This window comes from Pterocles gutturalis, unplaced genomic scaffold, assembly GCF_000699245.1.
Source record: "Pterocles gutturalis isolate BGI_N339 unplaced genomic scaffold, ASM69924v1 scaffold37765, whole genome shotgun sequence".
Classification (NCBI taxonomy): Eukaryota; Metazoa; Chordata; class Aves; order Pterocliformes; family Pteroclidae; genus Pterocles; species Pterocles gutturalis.
The window spans coordinates 1-9,240 of NW_010147136.1; the positions used below are offsets into that span (position 1 = coordinate 1).

A 9,240-nucleotide genomic window follows, 5' to 3' on the forward strand; every position below is an offset into this window, starting at 1 on the left:
CTGGGCTGTGAGCTGCGGGCAGGAGGGGTTTCCTGACCTCGGGTTTCGTGGCCACGCTAAAACGAAACTGTTTGTTGAGCAGGCTGAGTGTTTGGAGGAATTCAAAGTGAAATTAGAAAGGAAAAATCCTTTCTCTCCCTCGCCTTCATTTTAATATGCTCCCATGTGTCTCAGGAGGGGTTTGGATGGCGGTGTTCCTGTAATATCCCTCCCGTGACAGGGAATACAGGGTGGGTGACACGTACAGTTGCTGTTCCTGTAAGGGTTTATTGCCTTGGCACCGAGGAAGTAAATATTCTGCTGCTTTGTGCACTTTATAGCTGCCCTGGTCTCTGACTGGGCAGGGCTGTGCTCGCACTTTACTCACTGTTTAAACAAAAAAGATTGGATGCAATTTACAACAGGTAACTGGGATATCAGGATGACTCTTTAATGAGGACAAACGTACGTCACACTGTGGATGCCCCTGTGGTTATCTGACAGCCCTGTGTAGCTCCAGCGGCAGATTTTATATCCTCCTTCCGGGAGCGTGAGGTTTTGTGTTCACAGTCATCCCATTTTTTAAAGAAAAATTCCCCCAGTCATCAGCAGCTGGATGTGAGGAACCTGCTGCAACCCGGAAATTTGAAGCCCTGTCTCTCCGATTTGGAAATGGCATCTCAGGATGTGCGACAGCGCTGCCACAGTCTAGTAAATCAAATGAAACGAGCCTGTTCCCTGCCAGGGTTTGGATCCACATGCTGGCTCAGGGATGGGGGGGACGGTTTGTCTACGCGGCAGGTGCTGACATCCCCTTCCACAGCTCTGGAGATCTTCCTGAAAGATAGACTAGAAGCATCTTTGTACTCTGCGAATCCTGACATAACTGGGGATCTTTGCCTTTTAAGGATGCTTTGTTCGTGATCTTTGATAAGCTTGGTGTAAAATAAGCTGGTTTGGTCCCGTTAAAAATATCTCTGGCTCATCCTTCTGTGACTTATTTCAGCTGGTTAACAAGAGATGATTAACTGCCTTCGTTTACTCAGTAACCTGCTGTAAGTGGCAGATACCTCCACAAGTTTGATGCAAGCTTCAGACAGGGCTGGAAACTTACATCCTCTTTAGCGATATCGGTAATAAAATCCTTGAGGTTTCTTTCAGCTGCCAGGCAGTGGCAGTGCTCTGAAGTCCCGTGCTGGTGGCTGACTGAAACTGGTTTTAATCTCCATGTCAGTGCAGTTTGGTCCAAACAGGAAATTATTCTGCACCGGGGATTTTGAAGGAATGAAAAATGGCACCATGCATCCTTACTGCTTGTGGAAGGGCAAGAGGTGGGGATCTGCTTGCTGGCATTCTGCAGATCAATCTAATAACTGGCTTGTGAGCACGAAGTTTGTGCCTGGATGTATTAAATCAAGTGGAGTAGCTGGAGAAGGAAGAGAGCTTTCAGGTGCTCAGGCTTTTCCTGATGCAGAAAAGTTGGGAAGAATTGCTTGTGTTTAGCTGGAGGTCCTAACAACTAAACCCTCCAGAAGGAAAAGCGTGTGGGGCCTTTGGAGCGGAGAGGAGAGTGCTGGTACTTCCTCAGAGGAGGGACAGCCGGGTGACCTGGCCTCAAGTGGTTCAGTGCCTGAAGTCCCAGTTTCACAACATAAAGGATCAGGCTTGCGCTCATGTCAAGAGGGTCAGCTGTCTTTTGCTTTGTAGCTTGCAGAAAGTAACTGTCCAATGTGAAGCTTGTGGGCAACTTCTCGTTCATCTCCTCTGCTTACTCATCCTTCACGCTGCCTAGTCCGGGCTTGCGGAAGCTGGTGCCTTTGTATCACCCTCTGTTTCACAGCTGCTGTTTTCCTTCCTGCCCTGTCTGGGCCACAGAGGCACGTGTCCAAACACACTTGAGCTTTGTTGCAAGTTCTTTGTGTATCTTTTACACACACTTGCACAATCGCAAGCAGGCTAAGCTGAGCTGTCTTGCCTTGGCTGCGCTGCCCCACTAATTTCTTTTATTTAAAGCTGTGCAGTAAGATGAGAGGCCATCTCCCTGTGAAGTGGAGCTGTTCTCCCTTCTTCTTTCCAAAGCAGTGCTGCCCTTTGCTGAGGAGCTTTCTTTTTGAACGGAGGTGGGCGACAGGAAGAAATAAATGTATGTTTCGCCTCAGTATTCTAGTGTTTCTCCTTATTTCCGAGCTCTTTCCTCCCAACCTGACCATTCAAGCTCTTCAGATGGCTTTTGCAGCCTTTGCTTTCTTCTTCCCATTCCATAAGCTTGTGTCGACAGCCTGTGCGTCTGCGAAACTGCTTAAGCTGAAGCCTCCAGAGGAGTAAGTAGTGAGATAAAACCCATCCATGCCTTGAGTCTTCCCAGCCCTTATTTCTAGCATGCTGCTTCTGCTGCCATTTTTCACAGCCCTGTCTGGCTGAGGAGCTGTACTTCATTAAGCAGCATCTGAAACCTTGTCCAAGATCCCTCACCCTGGGGTGATTCATAAACTAGTGCGACCTGTTGCATGGGGAGTGCCTGCTATCGAGGAGCTGTGGGAGGTTACTCATTAACTGCTCTGTACGGTTCTACATCTTCCTTGGCAGAAGGCTGCGCTAAAAGCCCGAGGAATGGCTCTGGCGGGCTGCAGACCAGCCAAATGACTTCTCTGCAGCACACGGACTCAGGCTCTCGATTGCTTGCTCTTACCTTGTTGCGGCCTCAATTATGTCTCACCCCGTTAGCCGCAAAATTAAAATGACACTAGTTGCTGAGGGAGGGACGGAGTGATAAAAAGCCCTGTTTTATTTTTTTACCCACACCCAGCTCTCAGGTTGCCAGGCTGTTCTCCGTGTAGGTAAGTGGTGGTAATCTACAGAAGGGGCTCCTGTGCCAAAAGCATGTTGTAGTTCTTCAAATATACCTCTTGGATGCTTACCTTGCTGATGGCCATCTCCTCAGTTATTTAAGCCCATTGCTAGCCCAGGAGGCTATCCACCTGGGCAGGGGCGCGTTTCACCCTGTCCTGTTCCCCGTGAACAAGCAGAAGGATGGCAGGCAGCGTGGATAAAACGATGGCCTATGTCCGATGCTGATTTGTCTTTGTGCTCTCTCTCCGTTCAGGATCCCTCGGTGACACAGCTCACGAACGCTAGCCAAAGCGGCTTGGATGAATTCAACCCCTTTTCCGAGAGCTCCCAGCTGGTATGTGCCACGTGTCTCTGCGCTCGGTATCTTGGTGGTGGTTTAGCAGTGCAGAAGGTCCCTTGATAGGTGCAGCTTAAAAGAACAAGAGTGAGACACTCACAGCTGATTTCCCCGTGGGCAGTGTAGCTCGTTGCGTGCGTGGCAAGCTGCAAGCAACTGCTCCTGCACTGGAGCACTAATAAACTCCCAGCTGGAACTCTCTGCTTGCATGGCACAGCTCTTCTCAAACTTGCTGGTGGCTCAGAGTGAAGCTACATTAAGTGTGAAGGGGAAGATGTTTTGTGGGAGGGCGCGTTGATTTTTTATTTGGTCTCTGGGATGGGAGCTGATCTGCTGCTGCAGTAGCATTGATGGATTGCTGCAAGAACTTCATTCCTATTTCCTGGCTGCTGTCGTGTGTGAGATGGGAAAAGGAGAACAGGCAACAGGGGTAAAGCGATATTTGCAGTTCAAACAACTGATCAAAATCCCTTTTTGTTTCTCCTTTGCCTAATACCCGTAATCCTCAGGTGCTGCTCCCCCAGGGCATTAAAGGAACTAACAAATGTTTGAAAATGGAGCATTGCTTCCTGCTAGTGCTTTCTGGTTTAGTAGTGCTAAAACTTGCTAAAAGAAGCCCTGTGTAATGTGTTTGCCTTGTTGCTTGTGATTTATACACAGACAAATGCAGCACGGACGACACCGGCCGCGCCGCCCTCTGGCCACTCGCAGCCTGCTGTTCTGCAGACATCCGTGGAGCCCACTCCCCAGGTACGGCAACCCCTCGCTGCCGCTGTCCCGAGAGCCAGGCTGGAGAGCAGGAGGGAGCTCTTGTGGGCCTCCAGAGGCGTGTGGGAGTAGGAGGAGAAGGGGATTCTCTGGGGTCAGGTGTGGGAAGCTGCAAGTGATCTTTGAAACTTGCATTTGTTCCTGCCTTGTGAAGCAAGGAACCTTCTGTGTCAGTTTGGCACCTGGTGGGTTTGCTGGTGGTATCACCACTGCCTCGGTGAGGGGAGGGCTTACCTTCTTCTCCCCCTGCTTCAGGCCGTGGCTGCGGCAGCACAGGCTGGGCTTCTTCAGCAGCAGGCTGAATTAGAGAGGAAGGCAGCTGAGCTGGAGAAGAAGGAAAGGGAACTGCAGAGTAACGCAGCCAGCATTAATCGTGAGTACTGCTTCCTGCAGGGAGTGCAATGCCCGGGGAAGGCTGGGTCCATTGGTTTGTCAGAATTTGGTGAAGGTTCAGCCTGTCCAAGTGTCTGCGTCTTTTTTAGCCAGTCCTGCTCTCAGCATCTGCACTTGGCAATGTTAAGTTCTTCAGACACCAATTTTGAATCCATGTCCGAGCTGTTGTGTGATGCTGCCACATTAAGGGTTTTCACTGAGAGCTTTAAACTTTTTTTTCAGTCTCTTAACCAGAACAGAACAGTATTTTCCCCTAACTTTGATTTGAATGGCTGCTTGCAAATGATGGTGTGCAAATGAAGCTCTCAATGAGAGAAGAGCAAGTGAAGAACTGCTCCTTTCTCCTTTCCACAGCGAGGCAAAACAACTGGCCACCTCTTCCCAAGAAGTGTCCGATCAAGCCGTGTTTTTATCAGGATTTTTCTGCAGACATCCCAGCTGACTACCAGCAGATATGCAAGAGGCTGTATTACTTGTGGATGCGTAAGTAGTAGCTTGAACTGCAGTAAATACTCTTTCTAAGAAGATTGTGTATCAAAAGCTGAGTTTTGCCCTACAGTGAATTCCATAGGTGTTATCTGCAAGGGTAAAATACTGTCTCCCCTCCCCTTTTATGAAGGCAAATGTAAAGGGCTCCAAGTTTATGCTTTGGGAATTGCTCATTCATGACAGAATTTTGATTGTTGTTTAATGGAGACTTTAACAACTCTGTTAAGACTCTGAAAGACAGCAGGTAGCGCAGTTCAGAGGTTGAGTACAGAAGTCTGAACTGTATTTGTCAGTTCTGGTGCTCTGAAAAGACTGAAGATTTGTTTGTAAGCAGCAGGATCAGAGGAGGTTCTTAGGTTAAGCTCTATTTTCCTTTCAAGGGAGGGAAGGAAATTAGATGGCCCAAAGGCTCCTTAATTTCTGTAGAGCTCCGTGTGTTCAGCGAGAGATGAGGGATGCCTGAAGAGACTTTGGAGTTTTCCAAGACCTTACTGATGTGTCTCTCTCTCTCTCCCGTCCTAAACAGTGCATTCAATTACCCTGTTCCTAAACCTGCTTGCTTGCCTGGCGTGGTTCACAGTCGAGTCGCAAAGAGGAGTAGACTTTGGTCTCTCGATCCTGTGGTTTATTTTATTCACGCCTTGTGCCTTTCTCTGTTGGTACCGACCAATTTACAAGGCTTTCAGGCAAGTACTGTTTTCTTCTGTAACAGGGATGTGTCTTTCAGTGGGAGGAGCTTTGGTTTTATCTGTTCCGATTGTATATTGCCTGCAGGATTTTTCCAGCTCTTTGCATAGTTAAATAGATCAAACCCGCTTGTTCCTAAACACATTAGAAGTGTCTGATAGAACTTGATCATAATGGTCTTTTTCATCTTGCAATCCAAGCCTAGCCGATCATAGGATCCTACTTTTTATTAATTTCTGAGAAACTGTTTGGTACATTGATGTGTTGAGCATACTGTGCTTTAAAGAAGCTGCCTTCACCTTGTCTTGTGCTGGGCAGAGCAGTGGGTTTGTGAAGTTGTGCTAGTGCATGAGTTCCTTCTGAAATCACCTCCCCTTAGCAGCTTTTCCCTGGAGGAAAGGGTTCAGTGAATTTATTTCCCCCCTCTTAGAGGAGGGAGTCTGGACAGGAATCATGTCCCTGGGTTTCACTCCTGCTGCTCTCTCTCTTGCAGGTCTGACAGCTCCTTCAGCTTCTTTGTCTTCTTTTTCATCTTCTTCTGCCAAATAGCAATCTACGTCATCCAGGCTGTCAAAAGGGGAGACAGGTAGGTGTGGCTCCATGGGCTGCTGTGGCGCAGCCCTGCGCGGATGCTTTTTCTCACCAGGGCTGGGACTGTCAGAAGCTTTGGCGTCCGTTACTGCTCCATTTCTGACACTGTTCTTTTTTTCCTGTGGTTAACAGCCTGATTCTGTCCCTAAACTCTTCCTGAGTTTCTCTCAAGTGTGTTGTCAGTGGGCTGTGCTACAAAAAATAAGCAGAGGGGGTTTTACCCTTGCCCTTTCTTGATGGCATTGTACAGAAGGGTGAGTCTGGGCTCCTGGAGTGGCTCCAAAAGGCCTCTCGTCAGCAGCTGCCTCCTGCTTTCTTTTCGCCTTGCTGCGCTGGCCGCAGATCAGATTCCCGAGTTACTGTGAACAGTGAAAGGTTAACAGCGAGTGGTTTTTCTCCCGAGGGGGAGCCTTCAGGTGATGAACGCCATGCAACTGCTGTCTATTTTTGCCCGCTGCTTGCAGAACAGCTCCTGGGCAAAGCTGTCCTCGTGCTCCCTCCCCTGCTAGCTGGTGTGGTGCTGCCTTAGTCACCGGGGACGGGGAGGGGGCACTCCGGTTTTAGTCTGGCTTTGGAGAGCGTGCGTTGAGCTTTCTGTGATGTTTCCTCAAGCCAGACAGTGCGTTTATTTTTGGCTATAGTGCATGGTGTGCCTTTCCGCTTCCTTGTAATGAGCAAGAAGTTGTGCAGCGCATCAAATGGGACGCTTTGGCTCACTTGATGCCATCTCTCCTGGTGGCACATGGCTTGCTCAGTGTAGCAGTTGGAAAAATTCCTTTCTCCAGCACCCAGGAGGGTGTTTTGAGTGAGACGTCTTGGTATTTTCACCCACAACCAAGCACCAATAACTCCCAGCATCCTTCCTGCCCCTTCCCTTCAACAGCTGCCAGTGTCCCTCTTTCTGTGGCTTCATCCCTTCTTTCCTTTCCTCCCCTTCCCAACACTTGCATCCCTGGGCATGCAGAGCTGTCGTGGTGACGGGTAGGTCTAGGCTCTGGATCTGCCAGCTGATCTCTTCCAGTTTAGATGTCCCAGCCTGGCTTTATGCTACGTGGCTGCATTTGGAGAAGGTGTTCATGGAAATTACTCAATTTGTGATGGTGCCAAGGGTATTGATCGCTGCCTAAGGCGGGTGGGCCAGGGTCTCTGTTTCCACAGCCATTATGTTTGGGTTTGCACTTCCCTGTACCCTTCCCTCAAAAGCTCTTGTGCCACCATGGATGCCTCTTCTCCCTCTGCTCCATCTCATCCCGTGGATCGAATGCTCACCCTGCTCTCCTCCCTCTCGCAGTGGCTGGATCGCGGCACTGTCCGAGCTGCATGGGAACCTGGCCGTGACTGTTATCATGATGGTGGTGGCAGCATTCTTCACGCTCTGCGCGGTTCTCTCGCTCCTCCTCCTGAAGCAGGTGAGTGGCTCCGAGGCAAGGAGAGGTCATGCGGCTGAATGGCAGCTCTGCAGGTCAGGCTGCTCCCAGGGTTCCTGGGCTTACCACCTCCTCTGTCTCTCTGGGGATTAGCTTGCTTTTGAAGGTGGAATCAGGGCGCTGGCAGGTCAAGAATTTTAATTAAAGTATTTTTACTTGTGCTTCCTGCATTGGTGCCAAGTACCTTCAATTTCTTCTATCTCCCTTTTAGCTTGAGTCTGGCCAGAGAAGGCAGTTGTTCTGTCGGCGTGTCCAGGGCTTTACAGTCATTGCTGCCGCAGTGCTATGGGACTCTTCAAACTCCAGTGGGATCCAAACCAGTGCCTCCCTGCTGGCTCCCAAACACAAGCCCCCTTCCTCGCTCTGATCGCCCACATGAGGGTTGCCTTTCTGTATTTAACAGCAGAAATGTAGCTTTGGGGAAGGCAAGGACAGGCTGAACTGGTCCTGCTTCTATTGCTTCCTCCTCCTTTTCTCCTACATTGTGTCTTGAAGGAAATACTTGGTGCTTGTAGTTGCAGGTACCTTCAGGTCCTGCCCTACAAGTGTCTGAATTCAGGGTTGAAGTGTCTGTACTGTCACAGGGTGGGGAGAGGAGTTCTTGGTCTGATACCCACCATTTTGCTGTGAGCTCCACATTTTACCACAAATGAGGGTCTCCTGAAATCTGCTGGATGAGATGGGGCCAAGCAAAAGGAACAAGTTGTGTGCAGCAAGCCCACAACCACATGCTGATTATTGTTTTTTTTCTCTTTCCGTTTCCCAGGTGCATTCCCTGTATCGGCGCACGGGAGCCAGTTTCCAACGGGCCCAGGAAGAGTTTTCCCAAGGCATCCTGACCAACAGGAGCTTCCAGAACGCAGCCGCGGGGGCGGCCTCCTCAGCTGCACAGAGTGCTTTCCGGGGCAACTAGTCCCTCTGGGGCTGCCTCCCCCTTGCTTCCTCTGCCGTCATCACCCCAACCTTCTGTTTTGTTTTGTTTTTTTTCTAAAGATGCACTTTTTGGGGGTACCGTGTTAGCTCTGTGATGCCAACTCCAGATGAGAAGAAGTCTGGTTTTTTTAGCTCCAGCTGACCTACGTTTATGAAGATTAGTTTTCCCTGTCTTGTTTTAGGGTGTGGGGAGATAGGGGAGACATTCTCTGAAGCAAATATATTTCTCTATCCAGGACATACTGAGTCTTTGTCTCTCTTCCTCCCCTCTCCCTGTCCATAGCAGGAAGACGAGGGGAAGCAGGTTTTTGATTTTACTCTCTCTTCTATTGGCCTTTGCTATGAAGAATTTGATTATCTGCTGTTTTGGGGGGTTTTGTAACTTGCATGTAGTTTGTTCTTAATTTAAGAGTAGAAACTGTACTTTTGGTTTATTACACTTACATGATGCTGCATTTTGACCTCTTAACTGCCTGGCTTCCTAAGAGTCGGTGTACCGTGGCATGAGGGGAAAAAACTGGGAGCAGGGGATCTTAGAGAGGAGGGGAAACTTCTTTTTCCTTGTCCCTGCCTCTGCTTCCACCAGGATCCTGCAGATGACAGCCCTGGGGGCTCCTCTGCCCTTCCGGCAGCACCCGCAGCCCTGGGAAGGGAGAGAGGGAGAAGGGGTCAGTGGAGGCTCAGTCTTCATGGTAGCCTTAAACCAGGGGAGGGAAGGGAAAAGGGATTTCTGGGGACAACTCCAACTTGCCTTCTTCCTCCCATGGATTATTTGTTTTTTCAGCT

General features: G+C 49.5%; 1 protein-coding gene across 1 annotated transcript; it reads left to right on the forward strand.

Annotated features, from left to right (window-relative positions):
- Positions 1-3,040: 3,040 nt before the first annotated feature.
- SCAMP2 (secretory carrier membrane protein 2) lies at positions 3,041-8,434 on the forward strand. The gene is made up of 8 exons (XM_010085961.1): positions 3,041-3,163; positions 3,827-3,916; positions 4,190-4,307; positions 4,682-4,810; positions 5,343-5,502; positions 5,997-6,089; positions 7,386-7,503; positions 8,288-8,434. Exons 1-8 carry the CDS (start codon positions 3,041-3,043, stop codon positions 8,432-8,434), a joined length of 978 nt encoding a protein of 325 aa, XP_010084263.1.
- The last annotated feature ends 806 nt before the right edge of the window (positions 8,435-9,240 follow it).

What these genes read in the sequence shown, in the direction of transcription:
- SCAMP2 (XM_010085961.1), top strand. Translation starts at nt 3,041, where the DNA reads ATGTCCGATGCTGATTTGTCTTTGTGCTCTCTCTCCGTTCAGGATCCC. An exon ending in TTTCCGAGAGCTCCCAGCTG is followed by an intron (nt 3,164 to 3,826) that starts GTATGTGCCACG and finishes ATTTATACACAG; the next exon opens with ACAAATGCAGCACGGACGAC. An exon ending in CGCTCCTCCTCCTGAAGCAG is followed by an intron (nt 7,504 to 8,287) that starts GTGAGTGGCTCC and finishes TCCGTTTCCCAG; the next exon opens with GTGCATTCCCTGTATCGGCG.